Source organism: Borostomias antarcticus, assembly GCF_949987555.1.
Source record: "Borostomias antarcticus genome assembly, chromosome: 7".
NCBI classification, from domain to species: Eukaryota; Metazoa; Chordata; class Actinopteri; order Stomiiformes; family Stomiidae; genus Borostomias; species Borostomias antarcticus.
In genome coordinates this window covers 23,905,700-23,933,482 of record NC_140240.1, presented here as the reverse complement: position 1 = coordinate 23,933,482, position 27,783 = coordinate 23,905,700, and the positions used below count along the sequence as shown (strand labels likewise).

General features: G+C 51.0%; 2 protein-coding genes across 2 annotated transcripts in view; both read right to left on the bottom strand.

The window, feature by feature from the left end:
• ccdc40 (coiled-coil domain 40 molecular ruler complex subunit) overlaps window positions 1-6,308 on the bottom strand; it is a gene marked incomplete at both ends in the record, with an annotated part of 15,389 nt that extends 9,081 nt beyond the window's left edge. Inside the window, 10 exons of the mRNA XM_084441389.1 lie at window positions 68-281; window positions 779-1,024; window positions 2,098-2,280; window positions 2,603-2,846; window positions 3,220-3,341; window positions 3,439-3,719; window positions 4,038-4,257; window positions 4,727-4,810; window positions 5,353-5,412; window positions 6,165-6,308. Coding sequence (XP_084297515.1) covers window positions 68-281; window positions 779-1,024; window positions 2,098-2,280; window positions 2,603-2,846; window positions 3,220-3,341; window positions 3,439-3,719; window positions 4,038-4,257; window positions 4,727-4,810; window positions 5,353-5,412; window positions 6,165-6,308 — 1,798 coding nt within the window. The remainder of the gene's footprint in view (window positions 1-67; window positions 282-778; window positions 1,025-2,097; window positions 2,281-2,602; window positions 2,847-3,219; window positions 3,342-3,438; window positions 3,720-4,037; window positions 4,258-4,726; window positions 4,811-5,352; window positions 5,413-6,164) is intronic.
• Window positions 6,309-9,174: 2,866 nt separating this feature from the next.
• LOC311311116 (testis-expressed protein 2-like) lies at window positions 9,175-27,306 on the bottom strand. Its single transcript, XM_084440759.1, has 11 exons — window positions 25,693-27,306; window positions 22,581-22,781; window positions 22,034-22,415; window positions 21,329-21,537; window positions 20,866-21,039; window positions 20,115-20,214; window positions 13,026-13,152; window positions 11,872-11,985; window positions 11,070-11,279; window positions 10,306-10,426; window positions 9,175-9,606 (listed from the first exon to the last, which is right to left on the bottom strand). Exons 1-11 carry the CDS (start codon window positions 27,280-27,282, stop codon window positions 9,463-9,465), a joined length of 3,372 nt encoding a protein of 1,123 aa, XP_084296885.1. The 5' UTR covers window positions 27,283-27,306; the 3' UTR covers window positions 9,175-9,462.
• Window positions 27,307-27,783: the final 477 nt, after the last annotated feature.

Here is a 27,783-nt window from a genome sequence, read left to right as displayed (position 1 = left end):
TTTGTGTGTGTGTGAGAGTGAGTGTGTGTGTGAGAGAGTGAGTGTGTTTGTGTGTGTGCGCACGTACCCTCGGTGCGGAGCTTCCTCTGCTGCAGGATGGTGAGCTGCGTCTGCAGGGCGACCAGCGCCGCGCTCTGCGCCTGCCTCTCGTGCGTCAGCCTCACTAGCTCGCCCTGCTGCCACAGCCACAGCTGCTGCTGCTTCTTGATGTCGGCCGCCGCCTCCTCCAGCTGCTTGGCCAGCGTGGCCGCCTGGATCTCCAGCGGTCCCAGGTCCTCATGCTGAGACACGCGCCGGGCGGCAGGGGGTCATTTCTTTGCTCCCTCAATGCTGTCTGTGCTCTTATGTGCATCGCCATCTTTGTAGATATATATTTGTATATATGTGCAGGATGTACGTATGTATCTCTGTATATATTTTAGTATTTCGATGATACGCTGCGTAAGCTATGGCAACTACGTTACTGCATGCTGCAGATCTCTCTATGGGATACTTCATGCTAAAATCTGGTGCTCAAATCCTGGCAATTCATTGGTAGTGCCGGAATCCCGGCGACACCAATCAGTAATGACTTTCGCGATCAGGCGTTCCCACCCATAGATATGCCCCGCCCATCTAACCTGGGCTAGCGTCTCTCTCATTTGCTGCTACGACCTGTCAATCAATTTTGACCCGTCGTTACGCCCTCAGAACACCAGCTTGGGGGGTGAAGTGGCGCAGACACTATTATGTGGTATGCGGAGCGCTAGCATGTGCGCGCTAGGAGCTACTGTCTCACCCCGGTGCTGGCCGCTGCCTGCTCCATCTTCTTGTTCAGTACGTTGATGGCGGCCTGTTTGCGCTCGATGACGGTGATGCGCCTGGTGGCCTCGGCCTCGCCAGCGGAGAGCAGGCCGTTGCAGCGGGCTGTCTCCTGGTCCAGGGCGGCGAGCTCGCGTGACAGAGACTCCACGCGCAGCGCCTCCTCGCTGCTGTCCAGGGCCACCTGGGCCAGGGCGTTCTCCACGTGGGTCATCTCCGCCTCCTGTGGGCAGGGGTGTGTGTGTGTGTGTGTGTGTGTGTGTGTGGAGCGAGACATACAGTATACGATGAAACTAGGGTTTGAGGCTGGGTGACCGCATTTGGCTCTGCCACGTACCATGTCCTTCTTTCTCTTAAAATGCTTTTGTGTTATTTTAAAGGAGTAGTAAAGCGAAAAATCATGTTTATCCCTGTTTTAAGGTTACTTATGATCATATACAATGGTTCAGATCAAAAAGTTGACAAAACTAGCACTTTTGAGAAAGTCTGATAATTGCTCTACCACCGTTTAGGTCATACAATGGATGTGGATGGGCACCTTGAAAAATCATTCAAAAACATGTTAAACTCTCGATTTCAAAGACAAGAAGCTCACTGAGGGGGTAATTGGTGTCCGTTGGTGTTCTGACATCAAATTCGCCGCAAAGTATGAATCCTGTAGGGTTTTATTGACCATTTTATGAAATCCATTGACTTGTATTGACGCGACCGTTGTAGATGTGCAGATCAATCCGCAGAGGGGATTCAGGAAGCGGAACTACTTACAGTAGCTATTGTTATTGTTTATGTTGCTAGGCTACCTAGTTTGCGGAAGTTTACACACATATGCGCTGCGACTAAATAGTTCTATGCTAAATATTAAAAAATATTTGATGAACTAGAATCTTACTTTATGGCGAATTATATGTCAGAACGCCAACTAACACCTCGGTGAGTTTCTTGTCTTTGAAATCGAGAGTTTAACATGTTTTTGAATGATTTTTCACGGTGCCCACCCACATCCATTGTATGACCTAAATGGTGGTAGAGCAATTATCAGACTTTCTCAAAAGTGCTAGTTTTATCAACGTTTTGATCTGAACCATTGTATATGATCATAAGTAACCTTAAAACAGGGCTAAACATGATTTGATTTGATTTGAAAAGTGCTTAAAAAATAAAGTGCATTATTATTATTATTATTATTATTATTATTATTACAGCCTGCAGGGAACAACATGTCTATACTAACAACATTTCCTTCCACAAAAAACACATCCACCGAAGCACAGACGACAATCAACGCGAGTCGCTCACCTGCTCCCTCTTGCGCGCCGCCATCTTGTCGGTGAGGCGGCGGGAGTACTTGGCGGCGTTGTCGTGGGTGAGCTGCTCCTGCATCTTGGCCACGATGGCGTCCTCCAGCTCGACCCGCGCCGCGCTCTCGCGCTCCGCCTGCTTCCTCAGGGAGGACACCTCCGCCTGGCGCACGCCACTCTCCTGGAGGGGGGGAGGGGGGAGAGAGGGAGAGAGAGAGAGAGAGACGGGGTGAGAGAGGAGAAAGACAGATAGGGAGGGAGGGAGAGAGAGAGAGAGAGAAAGAGACAGAGGTTGAGATCTCTTCTGCTCTGTTCGAGAGTAAATACAGTACATGGACCATTGTGGTCATTCGGTTCATACTGGACTCTGATGACATCCGAGTCTGTCGTCCATAAGACCCCTCAAAACCCATCAGCGGGTACAAAAATAAAAGCACGTCAGACACCCGGGCGCGCGGACGAGAGACGGTGGTGAGACGAGACAGCCCCGCCCCCCTACTCACGGTGTCGAGCCTGGCCAGGGTCTGCTCCATCTCCTGCAGCATCCGCCCGTAGGTGCCGTACTTGGCCTGCAGGGCTTCCTGCTGCGTCTGGCTCTGGCCAATCAGCTTGCGGGAGGTGGCGCCGTCCAGCTGGGCGCGGTTGAGCAGCCGGGTCAGAAGCTCGTTGCGTTCCTCCTCCCGGGTGACGGACTTCTTGAAGCCCTCGGTCTCTGTGTCCAGGGAGCGCACCTGGTGGTTGGCCGCCCTGGAGACGGGGAGAGAATTTGGTATGTGTGTGTGTGTGTGTGTGTAAAGGTTCTTCACACGGCCCCAACCAACGTCAACCAACTCCCCAACACTCTAAAGTTGGCGGTTGCTGTTAGAATGTTGGAAGTTTAAAATTTAGCTGCAAAGTCCATCCAACCGACGCCAACAGTCGCCAACAAACATGGAAGCCACCGTTGGCATTGGTTGGCGGAGTTGCTTGAGACAGCGCGTGGACACCTTAAGTGCGGTGCAGACCGCTTGACCGAACGCTCGAGCTCGAGTTGGCTTATTTGCCGCGTCGGCGAGGCTACAGGGTAAACTATCTCGGGGAGCGTCTGGCGAGCGTCGGGACTATCCGGGGCTGACCGTACCGTAGGGCGTCCTGCATGGCGGTGAAGGCCTCATCACGCCTCCTCATGGCCACGACGCTGCTGTCCCACTGCTGCAGCAGCTGCTTCCTCTCCACCGCCAAAGAGTCCATCTCCATCTGGGCCTGACGACACACACACACACACACTTTAACGCTCCTGAAAAACACACACACACACTTTACGCCCCTGAACGGGAACGCGGCGGACCGACCGGCATACCTCGGACAGCGCCTCCCTGGCGGCGCGCGTCTCCTTGGACTGGGCGGCGGCCTGGACGTCGTACAGTGCCATCTGCTCCGTCAGCCGCTCGGCGCGCTTGGTGAGGCGCTCCACGTACAGGTCCTGCTCGAGCTTGCGCTCCTCGGACCGGGCCTTGTCGGCGTCCGCCTTGCGTGTGGCGTTCCGCATGGCGGCGATGTCAGAGCGCAGGTCGGCGGTGACCTCGCTCATGTAGAAGAGGTCCAGAGCCAGGCTGTCGACCTTCGCCTGCAGCTGGGACACTGGGGACGGACGGACGGACGGACGGACGGACACACACACACACACACACACACGTGAATTCAGACACGCCCACACATTTCAAGATAGCCGACACTTTTATCCAAAGCGACTTACAATAATTGCATTTAGCGTAGGTAGTCAGTGTACTACTACTCACCAGAACTCACAAGTGCATCTCCTTTCTAAAACAAGCGACTAAGAGCATAATCTAGTGCTGAAGGCAAAGTGCAAGAGTAGCAAACTATAAATACAACAGGTGGTTAAGAGGGAGGGTCCTGGTAGTACGACGTTGATCTAATCCGGCGCCGGCGTCTCACCATGGCTCCTCTGCTTGCCGGCCTGGCCGGCCGTTGCGCGGTACTGGTCCCTCACGGCCTCCAGCTGCTCCTGGGCTTGCCGGCGCCGGGCCCTGGCCTGGGCCCCGGCCTCGTGTCGGCCCTCCAGGCAGGCCTGGAGCCGGGCTAGCTCCTGCTGGACGGAGTACTGCTCCACGCCCAGCCCCTCCATGTGGCGGGCCTCGGCCTTCTCTAGGACTGTCTGGGGGGGGGGGCACATAGGGTGGTTAGAACTGTATACAGGAGGGGCACGGGCAGTGTCCATCATAAACACTAGCAGACGTTACTATCCTTACATACAGTACATAGATAGATACAAACTTTAATAATCCCCATGGGGAGACATTTGGGCGGTGAGAAAGTGCAGCATAGGTTGGAATATAGAATTCACAAAGTAGCGAATGTAAATAATGGAGAACAAGGACAGTATGCGTAAAATATATACGTACAAATGTTTTCCCCCTTTAGATTTACCGACCTATTATCCATACAGTACATAGTAGCCTATTATGCCTTGGGATAATTCAACATTAAAGGTAAAGACAATGTGAAAGACCATTTCTTCAAGTCTACAGCGCAGACCGTCGCTGCAAATGCTACTGGCGCCCTCTGCTGGAGATCGGGTGGAGGTGGAAGGGAAGGACCGCTGTGGTCTCAGTGGGGAGCCCTACCTCCTCTCTCAGCTCCTGGTCCAGTCGCTCCAGCTGCTTGTTGAGGTGGTTCTTCAGGGCCGACTGGAACCTTTTCATCAGGGGCTACGCGGGGGATTGAGAATCCAGTGAAGTTAATCATTATTCAACAACTATCCCGCTATAATGTGACCGCCACGGGAGGTTTGGTCCTGATTGATGTCTGCCAAGGTCATTTTTTCAGTTTTTTTTTTTTTTTTTTTTTTACAAATTATGAAAGTGTAAATTGTAAGCTTTCAAATGATGTGCCATGCATTGAAATCAAATATTTGAAGAAGATCGCTTCTGTGAATGTTGATACACCTGAAATCACTAAGCAGAGAAAAAGGACTTCAAAGATTCAGAGCTGTTCACACATCTCACAGGATATGGATTTTGATACAAAATATGTTTTATTTGTTTGTTATACTGAGTGGGTTCTTCGCAACTTCAATTTTCGTAATATGATGAAAGGGAAAACAGGAAAAAAACAAAATAACAATGTGTTTTTCCCTCTAGCGCATTTTGAGGACTGCAGACATCGGGACCAAACCTCCAGTGGCGGTCACTAGTGTATAGCGCGGGTACTGTAACAATCATTGAAATACATAAGAGGAGAGATTACTCACATGTTCCGGGTCCAGGACGGTCAGCTCTGCCTCGTCCCCCTCCTCCTCCTCCTCTTCCTCCTCCTCCTCCCGACGTTGCTCCTCCTCCCCCCCGCTGTCGGACATAGGGGTGGGGAGGTGCAGAGTGAGGTGAGGCGGCAAGGGCACGGCACTGCTGTCCTCTGGAGAACCACAAAAAAAAACACCATTGACTTAATGAATGAGGGAATCACCAGTACTGCCACAACATACTCAAGCTTAAATGGTTGCACTTCCACATGGAAGCACTTTTGTGAATGGGAGCACTTTTATTGCTCTTTTTATCCAGAGCGCTTTACAATGAAGGCCTCTTATTCAACCATCCACACACCAGTGGCGACCAGCTGCCATGCAAGGTGCCAGCCTGCTCATTGGGAGCAATTTGGGGTTCGGCGTCTTCGCCCAAGGACTCTTCGGCATGTGGACAGGAGGAGCCGGGGTTAGAAACGCCGACCCTATGATCCCTGGACGACCCGCTCTACCTCCTGAGCCACAGCCGGCCCTTAACAGACGACAGTGTATCATTGTGAACTGCATGTGCTAGCGGGAGGGGGTATGCCCACCTGAGTTACTGTGGGGGATGACAGCAGCGCCGCTGTCCCTAGAGTGGGACTGATAGGCATGGGGCGGCTCTCTGTCCGACCGCTCCTCCGATCCGGCCTGGGAGGACCAAACCAGTCAGGAACAGAACAACGACTATGCCTTTGAAATAGTGTCCGCACAACGTCCACTATGCTACAAGTGCGATACAAACTGTTTAGGACAAATGGTTGTGTCCCTAGAGACCTCTCTACCTCTAGGCCAGGCGGTGAAGTGTCTCCCGGATCCTCTGTGACCTCGGCAGGTTCGCCGGGCGTCTCGCCGAATCTCTCGTCCTCCCGGGACGGCGTTCCTCTCCGCTCCTCCCGGCCGTCCCCTTCCCTTCCTCCGCTCTCCATCGGTGCAGTGGGGGACCGAGACGGGTTTGGTGGACTTGATGTTACAGTAGCTTTGAGAGGACAAAGAAATACACAAGGACACTGACTGACTGGCATGCAACTCTGACACTTTCAAATGTTTTACTTTTTTCAGCTAGTATTGCTTTTGGCTTTACCTGTTTGACTGCTTATATGGTTGTCTGTTCACACCTAAAAGAAAAATCATGACAATTAGTTTGCAGTTAATGATTCAGTGGCACCAATATAGCTAGCCACAAACTTGTGAATAGCAAACTTTATGGCTGTCTGAAAGATAAGTTAGCTGGCTAACTAATAGCACTAACGTTACCTGAGTGACGTCGGATGGTTTAGTTAACGTTAGCCCAGTGCTAGCGACGAACACTAGTCCCACTGTACTTCAACAACGTAGAGAAATTCTAAATGCATAAACGTATGCACAGGCTGGTAACAGCAGTTACTGCCTTTAACGATACGTTACCCCGCAACCTAAAATATGATCTTTTTAACTTGAATGTGTGGCTGAATGAGGAACAGCTGCATACTTACCTCTGTTGGTCGGCAGCCATCCGTGCGTTGCTAGGGAACGGTACACTTCCGAGTAGAACGTGGGGGCGGGGCCGAACAGAGGATTAGCATATCTAGAAATTCGAATAAATTTATTTTCTAATAGACGGATCCGCCTTAAAATAAACTGACTGGAAGCTAAATTAGTTGCAGGTTTCCCAAATAAAATGAACCATTGCACTGCCTACATTTTGCTGCTTTGTATCTGACCTGAATTCAACAACTTGTCCTAACAAGGTTCATTCAAACAGTCAGTCTGAGACAACAATGAGTTCATAAAAAAATCTTTATTTCAATCAAGAGCGAATAATTACAAGTCAAGCTGGATTTTTTCTCCATTTGTACATTAATTTCCTTGCAATTCAAAATACAAAATCGATAACCGAAAAAAAAAAAAAAAACTTCTCCAGGTGAGAAAATAAAGGCCAGCAAAATAAAGAGGCATTCATTCAGAGACAAACCTTTACCAGTCACAACTATAGAGACAGGCAGACAGCTGGGCGCTTCAAAGATTTGGCCTTCAAAATCAAAATAGTCTTATCAATATTCAAAATCATTAACACTTATACAAAGTCATCATCATACGATGTCGATATCTTCATAAGATTCTGTCATTCTTCATTTTAGAGGCGCCCACAAAACAACAGTACATAAATTCCAACCTGACAACAATCAATATCATCAACCAAAAAGAACAGGGCTGAATACAACATAAGAAAATCCTTCATCAATGGCATACAACAGTGCTTTAGTGTCCCAAAAGAAAACTAATTAATGGCAACAAAAGGAATTCCTGTAAACAAACTCAATGCTGATATTCTGCACGAAAAAACAACTGTCCCATGTCTTAAATGTAGGCCTACTGTATACAGAATGGAATACGGAGAGGTGTGCTGATTCTTAATGGGAGTTCTGATTAAGGAATTTGGGTCAGGAGTACCATTATTTTTGAATAGAGGCCTATTCTTTAGACAGTTCACACCGTACAAGTCAAATAATTGTAGTAGTTGAAAAGGGCTTCCTACATAACAGTAAAGCATAAATGCCACTGATATAAAGGACAATGTACTGTAGGCTGTGTGGCATGTAAAGACCACCTCTAAATGTCTAATGGATTGTATGCTATAGATAGGCTACATGTTAGAGAGTAAGATAAGAATAACGCAACTGGACAGCACATCTGAAAATACATGTCTGTGGATATTTCATTGAATAGTGTTTACAAGCAGAAAACAATCAAAGAAATAACAACTAAAGTTCTTGTGTAATAGTTTGCATACCCCCCTCCATCTATATCCATGTGATTGGTTAGGAATAATTCTCATACAACAAACGCTTACATTGACAAAGTAATATTCGTACATACATTCAATTAAAGTGTCAGGCCACTTGTATATACATCTTTTCAGACATACACCTCTATATGATATCTTCACAAGATTATACAAATAATATTTCCATCATTGCACTCCTCCATTTAACTGTAGTTAGCATGGAACTAGCATTAGGCTTCAGTGAATTGAAGACACTTGTTGCCTGGGTGTTACAATACCTGACCCTACACTGGCTCCATTGGAGAGGGGCTTTCTCTGGTTGTTTCCTGATAAGGACATGGGCACCATGCTCATTTGTATATGAAAAAAACAAAACAGTCAGAACATCGAAGGGAGTGGTCACCATAGAACACGCGTTGATGTACTGAAAGTGCGCACGTGGTCAGGACTAGCGAGCTTAGCGGCAGGGAGCACTGTGTGTGCGTGCTGCTCCGTATGGCAAAGAATGTGACATTGTCGTGGCGCATTCCTAATCAACAGATAGGCTCCATATGCTTTCCTTCTGATGTAAAAACTCTCTCTTTCACTCTCCAATACAAAAACATACGCACACATAACCGTGCACACACGCACGCACACTGGAATAGTTTTGTTCGCCGTCACACCTTCACTCATTCTGACTTCCGTTTCAAGGCTCTCTACACTTTCCGTTCTCGCTGATGCCGCGGTGCTCGCCGTGACGACAGCCGATCGTAGTCAGCGTCGTTTTCGCCGCTCGTGTTCTCACAGTTGGCGCGTCTCATTTCTCTCCGCTCTATAATCTTGTGCTATTTTAGTACTCTTTCCCATGTCCCTAAACACGAACTCTGATGCAGAACCGTTGTCTGTATAAGGTGACGGGTGAATGCTCAATAATGTGTTCATAGGACGTTATGTGCCCTTATTAACCTCTCACCCCCCCCCCCTCCCCTCCCCCCCCAACAACTACTGACTAACCCCTAACTGACCTATCAGTGTCAGTTGGGGGTTGTCATTCATCCTTCGATGAGAAACTCCTTTTCTTCGTTCCCCCCTTCATAAAAGGAAGAGCGAGCAGCAATGCAAGATTTGTTTCCTTCCGTCTTCTTCGTTAAGTTTGTGCGAGGTCAAAGGTCATCCTAGTCTGCAGGAGAGGCGACCGACCATGGGAATGTGGTGTCTGGAAGTCTGTCTCGGTCGGTCTAGCAGTAAGGTCTCGGGCTTAGACACTTTGGCCCAAGGGGTTTGCTCCTGGTTTTAACTTTGTGAGTATCGAGCAATACTGTGTAAACAATCTTTCACGGGTCGCTGGTGGCACCCCCCTCGGGTTCGGACGGCTCCGGGTCGGAGGTCGCGGAAGGAGCGCCGTTGGAGCGGGGGTCCACGGCAGAGTGCATGATGGTCAGCCACAAATCGTCCATGTTTGGCATGACAAAGATTTTCTACAGGGGAAGACAGGTTGAATGAAAGTGAATGTGAGTTCTGGTACTATGGAGTTGTTTATACATTCATCTGCATAATTGCTATGATTTGAATATAGTATCAAAGGACTATGAAAGAACTCCTTAACCATGCAAGTCATCGGAAGCCTCGTGAGACCGATCCTGATCTCGCGAGCTCACATTCTGCTTCTCTCCACAGATCAGTCTGGACAAGCTCCACAGAGATTAGAATTTGGTCGGGCCAATCAGCGTGTTACGACAGCGCAGGACTGTTAGCCCGTGATAGACGGTGATAGACATATAGTTCATCCAATCACCTGCCTGTATTCAGATAGTTCATCCAATCACCTGACTGCATTTTTTTTTTTTTGTTGCTTTTTGAAGTGCTTGCACTTTTCCAAACAGTTTCCAACAGAGCCTTCCCAGATGGTTGTGTGAAACAAACTAATAATAATCTGTACGGTATGTAACATGTAGATATTAGGATCAGATGAAAAAACAAGCAGAGGTGCAAACAGATCACAGGTGAAAAAGGTGCCAAACATACAAACTCATACATACACTGATCAAACAAATGACATTTTGGATTAAAAACAGCTATTTTCACCTCACGGTGACAAGTCTGCACCCCTGAACAAGTGCATTTTCACCAAGTCTAATACACTTCAATGTGCCTATCCATTGAAGGTATGTTTATACCTGGAATTCCTGGTCCAGTTTCTTCTCGATCCACTCGGTGACGTGGATCAGGGTGACTTCTCTCTCGCCTAGCTTGGGCCGGGCCTTCAGCTCCAGGTGGGGGGGTTTCCTGAAGCCATACCTGACAACCGGAACATCCACACTGTCAGCAACGTTCTGGCCCACTGAACATTCAACAACGAGGAGCGTGTAATGTCCGAGGCTATGATCAGCCACCAGTAGATGGCAGGAGTGTATCAAAGGCAGGTATCTCTTTAAACTGAGGAGTACTTGACAAAAGGCTTGTATCTCCATTTTGGTGATTTTAAAAATATTTTAAAAATACAGTAAAGTGTATTCTAAACAGCTCATCATATGTGATTTTATGTAAAAAAAAAAAAAAAAAAAAGAAAAGAAAAAAAAAAAGCATAGAACTAAATGTTCTTTTCAACATTCTGAAAACCTCCTATTTTGGACATCCAAGGTTTCCGCCCGACAGCGATGTTACGTTCCATTCTAACCGCACAGCTATATTTACAAATGTCACGGTATTTCAGACAAAATCTAATTACTGAGAATATAAGCATTGGGTGGTACCATAGCCTGTCACGGAGTTAGGTGTGTGTGCGAAACCAATATGCTGTCATATCCTGTACCATATCCTGTTACTGATGTGTGCGTTTGTGAGTGTGTGTGTGAATGTGTGTGTGAAGGTGTGTGTGTGTGTGGAACGTCTGAGTGTGTGTGAAGGTGTGTGTGTGTGTGTGTGTGTGTGCGCAACGTGCCATATCCTGTCGGTGGGTGGTGGGGGGATGTTGACGGCCAGGGTTCCCCGTAGCTCTTGGACCTCCACGGTGAGCAGCAGGCGCGTGTTGGACACCTCCTCCATCTTCTTCTTGATGAACTCCGTCTCCGTGGCCTTCTGGAAGTACTTGGACTTGGCGATCTTGTCCACGAAGCGCATGATCTTACTGGACTTGTGGCCCCCTACGAGGCTGGGGAGGGAGGGAGGGAGAGATGGAGAGAGAGAGGGAGAGAGAGAGAGAGAGAGAGAGGGAGGGAGAGAGAGAGAAAGAGAGAGGGAGGGAGAGAGGAGAGAGAGAGATGGAGAGAGAGAGGGAGAGCGAAATGGAGAGAGAGCGAAATGGAGAGAGAGAGAGGGAGAGAGGGAGAGAGAGAAAGAGGGAGGGAGAGGGAGAGGGAGAGAGAAGAGAAAGAGGGAGGGAGAGAGAGAGGGAGAGAGAGAGGAGAGAGAGAGGGAGGGAGAGAGGGGGAGAGAGAGAGGGAGAGGGAGGGAGAGAGAGGGAGAGAGAAGAGAGAGAGGGAGGGAGAGAGAGTTAGCGAGGCCTTGGTGTATGTGTGTGTGTGTCTGTCTGTAGTCTGTCTGTCTGTCTGTCTGTGTGTGTGTGTGTGTGTGTGTGTGTGTGTGTGACTGTATGCTTCATGTATGATTGCTGGGTACTACGATGATTACTGGGTGAGTGACAGATGTCAGACACCAGTTGGACTGATAAAGTTGTGTTGTGTTGTGGGCGTGTTAGTGGCGCCGGCCCCGGAGGGATGTCTGTGATGATGATGAAGCCCCACCCCTCAGCTCCGGGGGCGTCGGCAGTGACCTCAGAGGTGTCCTCCTCGTCAGACGACCCCGCGCTGGACGACTCCTCGTCACTGTCAGCCAGGCAGTAGGTCCGCGGCCTGTACCTGAGGACGCACGCAGACACACACACACGCACGCACACGCACACACACACACACACACAGTTCAGTGAGGACCCATCTTAGTCAACACTCTCGCTAGAGTTGAGATGAGGACATGCGCGCACGCGCACACACACACACACACACCTCAGTGTGAGTTTATTCTCCTCAGACTCCCATTGTGTTGGAAGAATTGTTTTTCAGTCTGCTGAAGACCGTTCCCACAATGCCTCACTGAGTTCATATGAGGCTACACTCTCTGGAACGCGCGCACACGTGCACGCACACACACACACACACGCACACACTCACCAACAGCCCATTGTTAGGAGAGACAGTTTACATGAGGACACATACAATAAACACAAAAACCCCCATGATTGACGCACGCACACGCGCACACACACACCCCTCCTCTCTCGTCTCTTCAACGCAGTCACAACGAACCCATGCACGCAATGGCGGTGAGATGAGATGGACGCCTCAGCTGGCGACACGGATCAAACGACCCCCCCCCCCCGAGGAAAAAAATAAAAAGATGGAAATGAAGTTGAAATGGGAGTGAGGAGGAACAAACGAACGCCTCCGGAAGCCGGCCGGCACTCACCAGGCGCAGGGGGAGAGGCGTCCGGGAAACATCCCCCCCCGTTTGGGGCCGCCCGGAGAGCAGTGAGAGAGGGAGAGACGGAGAGAGGGGGAGGAGGGGGAGAGGGAAGAGCGAGTAGAGGAGATGCGTTAGAGCGGCCTGTGGCTAACCCCCTGACCCTGTAAAACAAGAGAAAACGAGCGGACTCGCCCGTAGGTGCGCGTTCTTGGGGGGAGAAAAGGCATGTCTCTTTTCAAATCCGACGGCCCACGCGAGAAACGCCGGCGTGTGACAGAGCGGGTCGCCTCCGAGGCGCTCGACTAAAAACACCGCCGTCTCTCCAAAGGACGCGATTTCCGGTCGTCCTACTTGAAGCGCCGTCGCGTGGCATGCCGCCTAGCGGTTTGAGCGATGTGCGCCAGGACCGGGAGGGGGGGGGGTAGGTGTGACTGCGTACCCCTCCTTGCCGAGCTCTCTGCAGCGCGGCCCGTCTCCCTCCTTGCCCAGGCGGATCAGGTTCATCTTGGTCTCCAGGGTCATCAGGAAGGAGCCGCTGTAGGAGATCTCCAGGTCGAACCACAGCCCTGGGGGACGCACACACAGAGAGAGAGAGAGGGGGAGAGAGAGAGAGAGAGAGAGAGAGAGGGGGGGGGGGAGAGAGAGGGGAAGAGAGAGAGGGAGAGAGAGAGGGGGGGGAGAGAGGGAGAGGGGGGGGGGGAGAGAGAGAGAGAGAGAGAGTGGGGGGGGGGTTAGTGTGGGTCTGAGGACATGATTCAACCCACCGGGTTGGTGTTGGCGTGCCGGTATGTGAAGGGAGGTTGAGCGGGGTATGGGGGGGGGTGGGGGTGCGCCGCTAGGAAGATTTCGCCCACGTCTAAAGGCTGTTTCAGACGCGGAGCGATATTCCGCCTGCGTTCTCGCTCGGATCAGCGGGGGACGCACGCGTCCTGCGTGCAGCGGGGAAAGATGACTACAATTCAGCTCTTGTCGCGGGCGCGCGTGTGCACGAAACGAGCACGCGCGCCACAATTTCACGCACCCGCTTGCCGCTCCGCCCCAGATTGTCCGCGGCTCCCAAATTGTCCGCTCGCCTCTCTCATTGAAAATGAATTACAATGCGCGGCTATCGCTCCTCGTCTGAAACGGCCTTAAGACGGCCGAAGTTTGAAAACCGAGTGAGGGACTTTCCTAGCCTAGGATTCGGGTGGAGGACGCTGTGAGACTGTCTGTCCCTCCATCTGTCCTTGATACCCGCCCCCCCCACCACCAAGTGTCTCATACGGGGGGGGTCTCCTTCCCTGCTTCCCTCCATCCCCCAGTCTTCCCACCCTCCCATACTCTCTCAGTGAGAGAAGAGAGGGAGCGAGGGAGGAGAGAAAGAGAGATCACAGGGCTCTTTGAACAGAGAGGGAAACAGTTGGACACCGTGCCGTACCCCTCCTGGCCTTCGTTTGATGTCAGCGGGGGGGCGGGGGATCGGCTCGCTGCATAAACATGCCCCCCTCCACACACCCCTCACTAAAATCTCCACGCCCCCCGCTGATCTGGGTTACGCAAATCCCACCAGGCACCGCGCGCCCGCCCCCCTCCCTCCGAAAAGTATCTGCAAACATATACTCTCTCTCTCTCACACACACACAAACACACACGTTAATGCCGTGTCGGCTCGTTACATGTTTAGTGAAGAGCGCACACGGGTTCCTGAATGAACACGGTTCTGTGCACAAACACACGACGGTTCTCTCGCAGACTCCATGGGGTCATGTGTCTGTCTGCGCGGGACCGTGAACATGCTCATTTTAGCCACTGGGAGGCGCTCCTGGGCTAATTCAAGATTCAAGGTTCAAGATCCGTTCATTGGCCATGTACATGGTTTACATACTAGGAGTTTGACTAGGGTAATGACATACGCGGATGAAGACGACATAGGACAGGGTGCAGGACAGGACAGCGCAAATGCAATACAAAATACAGTGCACATACAAATGCAGCGCAAACTATATAACCAATAAAAATAAAGGCATAATGCACATGTGTATAAGAAAAGCGTGGAGAAAGAGAGAGAGGAGAGTGAGAAAGAGAGAAAGTGAGGGAGGGAGAGAGAGAGAGGGAGAGAGTAGGAGAGAGAGAAGGAGAGAGAAAAGCTCGACTTCCCACTGCCATATCACTCATATGATATCACTACCACTCCCACTGCGGGAATGATGGGAATTCCAGCATGCTTAATGAGTCAATAAACAAATAGAGACACACAAAACACGACACACACTGTACCACTCCATGAATGACTGTATATGACTGTACTTAAACAATGATCTCCTTATTCACGAAGCCAGTCGGCTAAGTGAATCATGCAATACATCCCCCATATGTAATATAACCAAGGGGTCTACACTCTACAGCAGTGATACTCAAACTCCGGCCCGCGGGCCAGTTACGGCCCGCGGCGCAATTTTGACTGGCCCGCCGTTCGATCAATCAATCAATCAAAAATTGAGAAAAAAAAAGAAAGAAAAAAAACTAATTTAACGCAGCGGAACCATATGGAGCTGACCGTCAAGTCACCTCGGACTCACCTGCTTGAACCCATTCAAAGCAGCCACTAACATGAGCCTCACCTATTTTTCTTGGTTGCTTTATGGAGAGAAAAAAACGCTAGTGTTTAATGTGGGGTCCAGTCATAAATGACTGTGATTGTAATGCAAATGTTAACTATAGTAGACTGACTGACTGACTGACTGACTGACTCACTGACAATTGTACAATGGAATTTGATTGTGTTGAATTATTTTTTGCACTGCCAGAGTTGATTAAAAATTTATTAGAAATGGAAAAAGGGCCTTTCCTTGTCTTTCCATACGCTTACGTTATGTGGAAATAAAGAAAATGAGACGTTATCAAGTATCATTAATGTTGTCATTTTGTTGGCCCACAGGTTCAGCTATTTGAGTATCCCTGCTCTACAGTATATCGCTGGCTTGTCTCGGGACACTTTGTACAGACAGAGATGTATGCATGTGCGTTCCATACGGCATGGACACCAGTCTCCGCTCGCCACACATGTACTTTGAGGGAGAGGCTAATTACAGAGCCTTGACATAGCTCTCCGTTGCTTAGCTCCGGTGTCAAACTGAAATTCGGATTACTGTGATTTGTGCGTCGGGTCGGCCTCAAAATGAGCTTTCTTCGGCTGCATGTCACGGCACGTTTCATGTTTGAGCAAAAACGTCACACGGTTATCATCACACACAGATGTTTTCGTTCCGTCTTCCGCGGCTAAAGGTTAGCATCGTTCGGCCTCGCAGCTTTCGAAACGAAGAGAATCGGAACGGCTAGCTTCAAAGCTAACGAGCGGAGAGAGAGACGGGGCCGTGTGAACGACCTGCCGGCCCCCCGTCGCTTCCTGCCCAAAAAACACGCGTCCTTTTTTCTCAGAAGAGAAGCAACTGGAGACGGCCCGGGTGGAAAACCACCATCATCGTTACACACGGCACGATGAGGTGCGCAGCGGGAAAAGGAATCTCCCAGACAGATGAAGGAGGGAAAGGGTCTCTGACATCAGCTGAGCATCTCTCACCCCTCTCTCACCAACAGCACCCCACCCCTGTTCTCTCTCTCGGCCTCTACACCGGCTCTGCCCAGTGACACCGTAACCCACCAAGTAAAACAGAACATGCCTGTGGTGAAAGAATTGGGGGGGGGGGAGAAAGAGAGAGAGAACAGAGACAGAGAGAGTGTGAGAGAGAGAATGTGTGAGAGAGAAAGGCAGAGAGAGAGAGAGGCAGAGAGAAGAGAGAGGGAGAGCAACTAGAAAGCCCAGTGGTCCTCTCCTGGCCCTGGGGCCCTTGGTGATAATAAGCCCGGGCCCCGCAGCGTCAGGGTTCAGCGGGGCCCCGCTCCGGAGGGCCAGCGTGGGGAGGGGGGCTGCTGCCTTAATTGGGGTGAGGCTTCTTGGGGTGGGTTGGGGGTCAGAGGTCAGAGGAGAGAAGCAGTGTCTCCACGCTCGGGGTACGCACACACACCACACTCGCTCATGAACACACACACCACAAACCGTACGTATGATGTTACAGGCACGCACATAGACACACACACACACACTGCCATAGGTGTATGGATGGACTGCCCAGCAGGCGTGCCCCAGTGAGGTGAAGGTGGAGAACCTAGAGCTGCCTGGACGAGAGAAGCTGCAGCACAGCACGCGGTTCTCTAATGGAACCACACTATCCACCGCCATTTTAACACAGAGGAACGTTAATTCCTACAAGATATCACCGTCACCAATCACTGAGAAGTTATAAAGCCCTGTACCGTCTAGACTGAACGTAAAGCAGGTGTACAGCTGTTCAATCTGAGGACAGCTGTCCTGGTTAGCTACCTTATTAGCTACTAGCCTGTCTTAGCAACAGAACGGTTTGAGGAATTAGGATGATTCGAGAGAGAGCTACGCAGTTAAATGAAAATAACTGATCCAACCCCTGACTGAATTTCTATTGAGAATCTGATATCCGTTCCAAGTTTTCATCATCTGAATTCCTTGGAAAAACAATCAGTCGTGAGACTTGACGGTCTATGTGGTTTTTGGCTGTGTAACGTGGTTGGCTCAAACTGCCAACGTTTTCTGTGACAGGTCCCAGAGACGTCAGGCGGTCGGGAAGGGGCAGCTCTGCCCGGCGACGGCGGTCGAGGCCCGTGTTTTTGTGGAAGCTGTGAGGACTGGCCGTATAAGAGCACCGTGCGTCTACTTCTGCTCCGATACGTTCCGTCCTCGCTCAGCTGGCGGTAGAATCTATTTCCTCTCCCGTCACAGTGTGATCTGACTGTGGGCTGATAAAAATTACACACTGGAGACTGAGACAGAAACAGGCAGGTCGAGGGAGTGAGAGAGAGAGAGAGAGAGAGAGAGAGGGAACGAGAGAGAGAGAAACAGCAAAGTCTAGAGCACAACAGTTCTGAGAATCAAACCGCCCATGACGTAACGATTCCCACAAGAGGAATATTCCTGCGCAGTATTCCGTCATGAAATGGAAGTAGGAGATCGATCTCACCAACATAAACTAACACGGCATCTGCACTATCAATCGGGGTGATAAACTAGCACTAGCAAGTATACCCCCCCCCCCCCCCCCCCCCCCCAGCATGGCTTAGCCTTTATTTACCTCAGCAACGGATAACCTCACGACCCCGTAAACTGCTCATGGCCGCATTACGCTGCATTGTATTTAGCCAGGCATCCGCTAACAAACAGCATTCCACTGCCGTGGCTTATAAACAAGGCTCTTATTGGTGTTGTGTGTGTGAGAGCCTGTGTTGTTGGGGGCTGAGAAAAAAGGTGCTTCTGTTGGGCACAATGTCCCCGTTATATGTGATTAGATTTCCAGTAAATATCGCATCATCAGTGAGAAGCATAGCAAATATTTCATTTATATGAGTCCTTATCAATACGTATGTGTATGTATGTATGTATGTATGTATGTATGTATGTATATATGTGTATACACACACATGCATGTTTTTAATCCTGCAGCCACACCCTATCCCTCAATGTTGCTGTTAGCTTTGTTAGTATCAATGTTGTCATTGTTACTATCATGGAATTGTTAGTGCTACTGTTGGCACTGCTGTCTGCTGAGCAGTGTTGCTTTTAGCATCGCTAGCATAGCTGTCTATTGTTGTCTTATTTAATCAGTTGCACTTGTTACCCTTGCTGTCTCCTGTTGTTTAGCATGGTTAGCTTGTTAGCATTGTTAGCCTTGCTGTCTATATTTATCATTCTTGTGCTTGTTAGCATTGTTAGCCTTGCTGTCTTCTTTCATCAGTGCTGTGCTTGTTAGCATTGTAAGCCTTGCTGTCTTCTTTCATCAGTGCTGTGCTTGTTAGCATTGTTAGCCTTGCTGTCTTCTTTCATCAGTTCTGTGCTTGTTAGCATTGTTAGCCTTGCTGTCTTCTTTCATCAGTGCTGTGCTTGTTAGCATTGTTAGCCTTGCTGTCTTCTTTCATCAGTGCTGTGCTTGTTAGCATTGCTAGCATAGTTAGCCTTGCTATCTACTGTCGCCGGCGTTGTTGTTCTGAGGTCCTGCAGCGTGACGGAGCCAGCCAGCTCACACAGAGCCCGAGAGTTGTCATCCTACCAGTCACAGATAAGGACTGCTGGAACTGGAGGCCAGGCCAGGAGCATTCACCAGACACTTTCTGTCCCAGGACAGTGTGGTGTGTGTGTGTGTGTGTGTTTGTGTGTGTAATGACTGTATGATACAGCTGTACATTGTGTGAACTACTGTACACAGTGTGCACTCCAGAGAGAGGGAGCATAAAGAGGGAAGGATGTAGAGAGGGGGGGAGGGTAGAGAGAGAGGGATGGAGATAGAGGAGGGTGGGAGGGAGAGAGACTGTGAGAAAGTATGTGTTAATAAGATCTCTTAAAAAGCTCAATAGATTAATGCAGATAATCATGTTTTGACTAGCGTTACTATAGTGCTGGAACCTGATAAGACGCGCGACATATTCAACACACACAAACACCAATAGGATGTGAGTGACGCTATTGATTAGATCTGGTAGGGGCCTACAGGGTTCAAAACCAACATTTTCCACTTGTGGTGCTGTGATGCTACCAGCTTTTTAAGTTGCCGGCACCGGCACACCATTTGGTTGCACCGATTGTTTTGACACTGCATGTCTCAAAAAAGAACTGATTAATCAATGAATTGAATAAAAACAAATTAAAAAATATACAACTATGTACTACACAGTATAAGAGACGTTACAGTAAGTCATGTGTCATGCTTCTAGCTAAGCAAGACATTTCCCAGCAATGGAAAACTGGTGCAGATAAGAAAAATTACTCTAGGCCATTATAACCCTGGTTGACTCTAGGATTGTCAGTCACACGGTCTGCAGTGAAACAAACCATGTGTGTGGGTCTCCACAGTGGGGCACAGTTCCGACTGAAGCGGTTTGTAGGATATCATTAACAGATTGGAAAAAATAACCGGTAAATTAGAACAGAAAGACGGCCTCTAGGGCAGGTCTGACTCACAGCTGCTTTTTCTGTTCACTACCTGCAGGTGGCGTTAGGCAGAGCTGGTCCCTCTCCTTACGTTGTAGTCTCAGTGTGTATGTGTGTGCTTGTGTGTGTTTGCTTGTGGGAAAGTATGTGTGTGTGCGAGTATGCCTTTTATATCCTGAGTCACAGGTTGCTCGATGTTGGATGGATCAACATGAAAGTTCTACCTCCGTCACACGCGCGCGCACATACATACGCGCGCGCACATACATACACACGCGCACGCATGCCTCCCGTGGTGAGGGCCCAGCCCCAGCAGAATGTCACCGCTGTATGAGGAGAGGTGATGAATCTCAGACGGGGCCGTGTGAGCTTTGATTCGTCCCAGCTAGGCACACCGCACCGTCGGAAGTCTGGCTACATGTGTGTGTGTGTGTGTGTCTGTGTGTGAGCATGTTTGTGTGTCGCTACATGCACAGCGTATGCATCCCTATTGAGTCATTCAATGTGTGTGTGTTTATGTGTGTGTGTGTCTCTTACCTTGGTGGTCCACCGAGGGTCTGGAGGCGCCGAGGATTCTGGGAGTGGCCACGCCCATGTCCAGCTCCGTCAGGGTCAGCTCGTTCATGAAGTAGGGCAGCTGGGAGAACGACAGAGGGCGCAGCGTCAACTAGACACCCACACACCCATTCTCCACCCACACACACATACACACCCGCACACACGCCACACACCACAGGGTGTAAAGTCCTCCCTTTACTCAACACGCCCACGGATAAAACAACAGGGTTGACCAGAGGAGGGATGAAATGCAAACGGGGGGATGGAGAGAGAGAGAGAGCGAAGGACTGTTTCCCAGCACAGTGTGATGCCCTGTGGTCCTGTTGGGGGGGGGGGGGGGGGCACACAGCAGTGGAGGGTGACATTTACAGCTGGTGTGTGTGTTGGCGGGAGAGGGGTGTGTGTGCATGTGTGTTGGTAGATGTGTGCCTGTAGGGTGCATTTGTTTCCCTCTCCCACCCTCTCCCTCTCTCTCCTTCTCCCACCCTCTCTCTTCTTTCTCCCCCTCTCTCTCTCTCTCCCTCCCTCATTCTCTCTCCCTCCCTCTCTTCCTCTCTCTCTCCCTCCCTCTCTTCCTCTCTCTCTCCATCTCTCTCATTCTCGAGGTTTCAAGCTACGCAGCCTCGCCTACCAGTCTCGAAACACGGCCGCGCGGTAACCCTGGTAACCCTGGGACGAACGCGGGGGCGGATCCCGGGTCAGAGGGTCGGGGGCAGCGCGGCGGACTCACCCTGATCTTGCTGAGCTTCATCTGGATCTTCTTGGAGACGGCGTCGGCCCAGTAGGCCTCGCCCAGGAAGTCCCACATCACCCGGCCGATCACCGCGTTCACCCAGGCCACGGGCTCCTCCTCCGCCGCCGCCGCCACCACGCCCGCCGCCGCCACCAGGGGGCTGCTGGGTAACTGCTCGGAAGCGAGAGAGGAGAGAAGGAAGGGAGGCAATCAGGAGATACAGTGGATCCTCAGACCACATCCAGCAGATAAATGAAATCATATGGCTGCCACTCTTCACACAGAGAGGAGAGAGAGAGAGAGAGAGAGACAGAGAGATGGAAAGAAGCAGAGGGGGAGAGCGAGGGAGAGAGAAAGACTGGGAGAGAGAGATGGAAAGAGAGAGTGTGAGAGAGAGAGAAAGAGACGGAGAGAGAGAGAGAGGGATACGGACTTCTAAAGGTGAGGAGGGGGCTGGTACCTTCTTGCCCGCCCCGGGGCTGCTCTGAGGGCTCTGGACGACGGGGCTGGCAGCGGCGGTGGGGCTGCCTGCCCGCTGGCCCACCAGGGCGGCCATGTAGACGCTGTAGTCCAGCAGGGGCTTGGGCTTGGCCCCGCCCCCCGCCTGTGGCGCCGCCAGCGCCTCGTCCAGGCTGCCCCGGCTGCTGCTGCGACTGTGGGAGCTCAGGGCTGGAGCGGAGGGCCAGGGGAAAGACGAGAGAGGAAACCGTTACGTTATAAAAAATAAATAAATAAATATTTATAAATATATATAAAGATGTTTTATTTATTTGTGTATATATATATATAAACTTTATATATAAACTGTATATATATATATATATACACATATATATATACTGTATATATATATATATATATATATATACTGTATATATATATATATATATATATATATACACATATATATATATATATACATATATATTATACGAAAATAAATAAAAATAAAAATGTATAAAATGAAATAAAAATTGAAATAAATACATGTATAAATATATGTATATACACTGTATACGTATGTAAATAAATAAAGAAACAAATATATATAAATGTATACTTTTTTAATACCTAGTTTATACCTAGTTTATGGATTATACTTTCAGTTCATACATTTGTTCATTTTGTTTCTCAATTGTAAAAAGGCGAGCCGGCATCAGCTCACCGCTCCGACTCCCCGCCACACCGACGGCTCTCCTCAGCTCCGTCTTGGGCTTGGAGGCCAGCAGGATCCTCCGGAACCACTCCTCCTTCTCCCTCCCCGTCCTCCCGAACAGGTAGAGGGTCAGCTCCCTGCCGGAGGAGGCCCTTCCTCGCCCGCCTTCCTGGGGCCCCGCTGGGGGCCTCTTGTTCTCCTCGGCCCCGTCCCCTCCCGGCCCCTCCCCTCTGCTGTCGCCCCCCGCCGCGGCGGAGCGGTCGTCCGCGGTCTCGGAGCGGTCGCCCTCGGCCTTGGACATGAAGTCGTCCTGCTTGCCCAGCTGGACGCAGATGGGGTACTTCTTGTTCCAGACTCTCTTCCTGGCCAGGCTCGGGGGCGCCAGGTAGATCTGGAGACGGAGGACGAAGACTCGTGTTTTTTGGGTTCGTTCGCGTCGCATAACCATGATCCGTTTTTTGGGGATGTACTTGTCATGGCCCGGGTTTGAAAAACTAGGATGCACGCTCACACAACACACAAACGCGCTCACACAACACACACAAAGACATGCTACCTTGCTGTCGGTCAGGTCGTAGATCTTCTGGCTGATGTAGGTGACGTCGGGTTTGGGCTCGTTGTGTGTGGCGCGGCGGGCGATGTTGCGGTTGGGCTTGGACAGACGGAGGATGGAGCCCTCGAGCCTCACGTAGACGGAGTGGGTCAGCGTGGCGTGGTACGTCTCGGGGTCGTAGTTCGTGATCTCATTCATCCAGCCCTGAGGAGAAGATAACGTCATCGTCTTCTTTTTGTACACTATGGAGCTCTGAGTATGGTGAGTATTTTGTTGCTTTGTCACCTGAATTTACTCTAAAATCTGCCATATAGCCTGATGATACTACCAAAACAACCGCTAGTGTTCACCTAGTGGTCCATGGCATAATTACCGTGGGAAAGTGTTTTAAAATGTTAAACAATATACAGGGATGTGGTATTTTTGTTAAACACAAATAAATATAAAATCTAAAAATGTTATGGTACAAGCCTATCAAATTTAAGAAAAATGTAAGACGTCCTGTTTTAAAATGAACCAATAGGCTTATTCGGAAGCATTCACAACTCTCATGAGCTGACGTAAACTCACTCATTCTCAAATTGCTGTAAACAAATGATGATTCAAACAAATTAAGTGTCATTGTGAGTGTGAGTCTAGCCATTATGTGTGAGTGTGTGTGTATAAATTACCATGTTATGGTTTCTTATACATTGTTGTGGGGAGGTGGGGTCCTTGAGGATAATTCGAAGTCTCAACCTTCAGTTTTATAACCAGCCACCAGTGGACATTTTTATTGGTTTCACAGTGACACCCCCCCCCCCGACCCCAACCTCAAAACCACACAACACTAATAAAATCTGATGGCAAAGGTGGGTCGAGGCTACGCCGAGAATATGAAGTTAATATTTCATACAGGTGTTGCCACAGCCACCCGGTGAGGTGAAAGGGCTGTCGTAGATTGTTGGAGATCGTAAAACTCCAGACAGCCGCAATCTAGAGCCCGGCCTCTCGTCTCCCATTCGCTGAACTGAGGCGGGCCCTCAGGGTTGGCTATCACGCGGGGGCGTGTCTGCAGCGGGCCATTTTACACAGAGACAGGCCAAGGCTACACCTCTCTAGGCCGGACGTAAAGATAAGACTGAACGGGAGAGTGAGATAGAGAACGAGGTAGAGAGAGTATGAAAGTGAGGGAGGGGCCGAGGAGATGAAATTGAGCTACTGCAGGGGAGCAACTGAGCCAGATAAACGAGAGACAGATAAGAGGGAGAAAAAGAAAACGGAGGAGAAAGAATGGAACGTAAGAGAGAGACACAGATAATTCTGCCTCGTTGTCATGTCAGGGCTTTAGGTGCTGTATGCGGTGGCCGATGTCATCACCACCATCTCTCCCAGGCGCGGATGTCTAAAATAGACAGCGCGCCCGTTCTATTATTCCAACTGGGCTTCCCCAGCTACAGCCACAGCTGACATCATTTGGAGGGCGGCCATCGAACGTGGCGTGACCAGACAGCGTGGCCTACTGCTGACCGCCCGAGGGGCGGGCGCAGACTGGCAAGCTTACTCTGCGGAGGAGAATTAGCGACGGAACAAAAGGAGAAGCCGAGCAGGCTATGCTTATAAAACGCCGCCCTCAGAGGCTCGGAATCCATTTTGAGCACTAATGCGGCCAAATGGGCCAGCCGGCTGCTTTCCTCAGGTCATTTATTGCCAGTTTGCACTGACTGAGGTGGTTACGCACATCGTCTCGAGTCTCTCGCGGTTATCCTGCCCTCTGACATCAAAGCAGAGAGAGAGAGAGAGAGAGAGAAGGAGAGAGAGAGAGAGAGAGAGAGAGAGAGAGAGAAGAAGGCAAAGGCATGGACGATCTTATTTGATGGGCCTAATGGCCCCCTATCTCCTTTGAATTGTGCTTGGCTGTCGATTTTATGGCAAGCCAGCAGTCACTGACGTCGCCTGCGTTCGCCTCGACATGAGAGACGTCAGGAGGAGAAGACGGGGGATGAAAGAGGAAGCTGTGGCAGGGTCTAACGCAGCTCTTTTATGTTGATGGGCACTTTGATATATCAAAAGAGACCGGGCCTACTTCACTAGTTCAAATACAGTAACTAGTTTTTATCACAGCATCAAACAGGAAGGACTGGCCTTTGATTCTCAAACAATGTCATCAGAATAGTCTCCAATAGTCACAATGATGGCAAGGTCTATAATTTAGGCCTACATCCAGGATCCCAAACTAACTTTTTGGCTTACCAGCCACCCGGCTGGTAAAAAAAAGAAAATACCAGACAGATTGTTTAGCTGACAAAAATAATAAATTACTTTTGACTATTGCAATTTGCTATTATTAGCCTACTATCTAGCATGTCATCTTAATCTCATATGCAATTCTCCATCAATATTAAAGTAGTATGCATATAATAGAAGTAACATTAACTGTACTAGTGCAGTGGCTTTTACATATTGTTGTGGTTGGTTTATCAAACGTAAATGTTGTTTTTATTGAACCTATTATAGTATAATCTATTTTTTAAATAAATATTTTTTTAAAGTCTCACGTACCCCCTGCCATACTCCAACGTACCCCTAGGGGTACAAGTACCACCATCTGAGAACCACTGTACTAGTGTAACCCTTCTGAACCTGGGTTTCCCGCTTGGGAGGTATAGGTATAGGTACTGCATTTGTAACGCGCTCCCCATCCAGTTGTTACACTGGCCCGGAGCACCATTCACACACCAATGGCGGTAGCTGCCATGCAAGGCGCTTGCCTGCTCATTGGGAGCAATTTTGGGGTTCAGTGTCTTGCCCAAGGACACTCAGACAGGTAGTCAGGAAAAGCCGGGATTCGAACCACCGACCCTACGATCACTGAACGACCCGCTCTACCTCCTGAGCTATACCGCGTTTGGACACGCTGACACTTTCCCCAATAGGGACGTCCCTCTTGGAGAGACCGTCAGCGCTCATTTGATGAGTTTCACCAGCTACTCCACATTTCACTCGGTTACACTAGCAGGGTCCAAAACATTTTTTTGGGGGGGGGGAATACCAGCCAACTGGTTGAGTAAATAGAGTTAAGTTCGCCTGCCTACGTCTGTGTTTCAACAGAAAACCGAACACGGGAGTTCTTCACCTTGAAGATGGTCGGCTCTTTGACGTCCAGCTGGGCCAGGTTCCACAGCGCCCCCTGGCGTCCTGGATGTCTGCCGGCCCGCCCGGAGCGCTTGGGTCCGGCCAGCCACACCACGCCGATGGCCAGGAAGAACCCCAGCCCGGCTCCCAGCAGCAACGCCCCAGCGTAGGCGGGCAGCGGCAGCACCAGGAAGCCGTAGACCAGCGCCGTGAGGAGGATGAGGGTGTAGTAGGGGACGCCGGGATCCCCCGGCTCCTCCCCTCCTCCGTCCGGCTCGTCCTCGCCGCCGGCCGGCGTCCTCGCCGCCGCACCCCCACTCCCGTCCGAGCCGGCGTCCGTCCGCTCCGCGGCGCCGCCCGTCTCGAACTCCTCGCTGTAGAGGATGCAGAAGTCCTCGTCCTCCTGCCTGGCCAGCGCCGACATGGAGCACTTGTCCAGGGCCAGGGACGCCGACGACTTGGCGCTCCTGGCGCCGTCCGATGACTCGGCGGTGGGGCTGTCGGCGTCCCAGTCCCCGCCTTCCTCCTCTTTGATGCAGTAGCTGTTGTCGTTGTTGTTGCTCTCCGGGAGCCCGTTGTTGAGGGCGGCCAGGCTGCTCAGCTCCGTGGCGCTGGACGAGAGCGTCTTGGGCCGGTAGACGCCACCCGCGCCGGCGCCCCCGCCGCTCTCGTCGCCCATTAAGCGGTTGAGCATCTGCAGCGGCTCGTAGATGACCTCGGAGAAGCGGCGCCTGGTGTCCTCGATGCGCGCCTCCACCTCCGACACCTTGAAGAAGGAGCGGGCCTCGGGGGAGGCGAGCGGCGAGGACGGCGCCGTCTTGGAGTCGGCGGCCACGGCGGCGGGCAGCCGGGACTGGGTGAACTGCTTGAAGAGCTGCAGGTTGAGGCGCGAGTCCGACAGGCGGGAGGGCGTCGGCAAAGACGACGAAGAGTCCTGGTTGGCGTCCGACGACAGGGATTTGACCAGGGTCTTCATCAGGTGGCGGTGGCGAACGGAAGATGACGCCGGCGCCGAGGCCGCCGGGGCCTCGGTGTCCGAGGACAGGGACGTGACCAGGCTGAAGAAGGGTTTGTCGCTAGGGGGCGCGGGCGCAGACCTGGAGGGGGAGGTGGCGGTGGCGGCCGAGGCGGGGGCGGAGCTAGAGGCGGCGGAGGAGGGCGCCGTGCTTTTCCGCTCTCTGAGCCACGACGAGATGGAACTGGGGATGGCGGAGGAGGAGGCGGAGCTTTGTGGACTGGCGACGGCGTCTGCGGCGGGGGAGGAGCCCGACCCGGACCCTCCCTCAAACATTTCCTCGCTCGCCTCCATGGCCGTCACGACGCCGCCGGGCTCATCCTCGGCGGCGCCGGTGACGTTCCGGCGGGTCCTGGGACGGAACGTGGAGGAGGAAGAGAAGAGGGGTCGCCCGTAGAGGTGGTCCTCGTCCTCCTCGTCCTTCCCCAGGGCGGAGAAGTGGATGGTGACGGCCTCCCGGGACAGCGAGCGCTGGACCTGGAGCTTGGGCGACGCCGGGCCGTGGTGCGGCGGGACTGCGCCGGCGGGGGGGGGGGGGGCTTTCTCCGCATGGCTGCCGGAGCGCCGGCTGGTCATCGCGGTGCTGCTCCCACCGACTCACAGTCTGTAGGAGAGAGAGAGAGAGAGAGGGAGAGAGAGGGAGAGAGAGAGAGAGAGAGAGAGAGGGGGAGAGAGAGAGAGGGAGAGAGGGAGAAAGGGAGAGAGGGGGAGAGAGAGGGAGAGAGAGAGAAAGAGGGAGAGAGAGAGGGAGAGAGAGAGGGAGAGAGAGAGGGAGAGAGAGAGGGAGAGAGAGACGGAGAGGGAGGAGTTAGACGCCACAAGCAAATCAGGGTTATTGCGGTAGAATGAAAGACGCGGTAGCCGCTGGATGCTGGTATCAATGCCAATGCGGAACACACATGGTTTTTGAAAGCTGGCTGGGACGACCCTTTACAACCTGTGAACACCTCCCGGCCCTGGGGTCAACGGATCTAATCAGCTCCTCATATGTGTTTTTTTGTTCAAAAATCTCAAAATGGGAACGTTCTTTTCAACCGTGCCATTTCGGAGGTGCAAGGTTTCCGCGCGACGTCATTA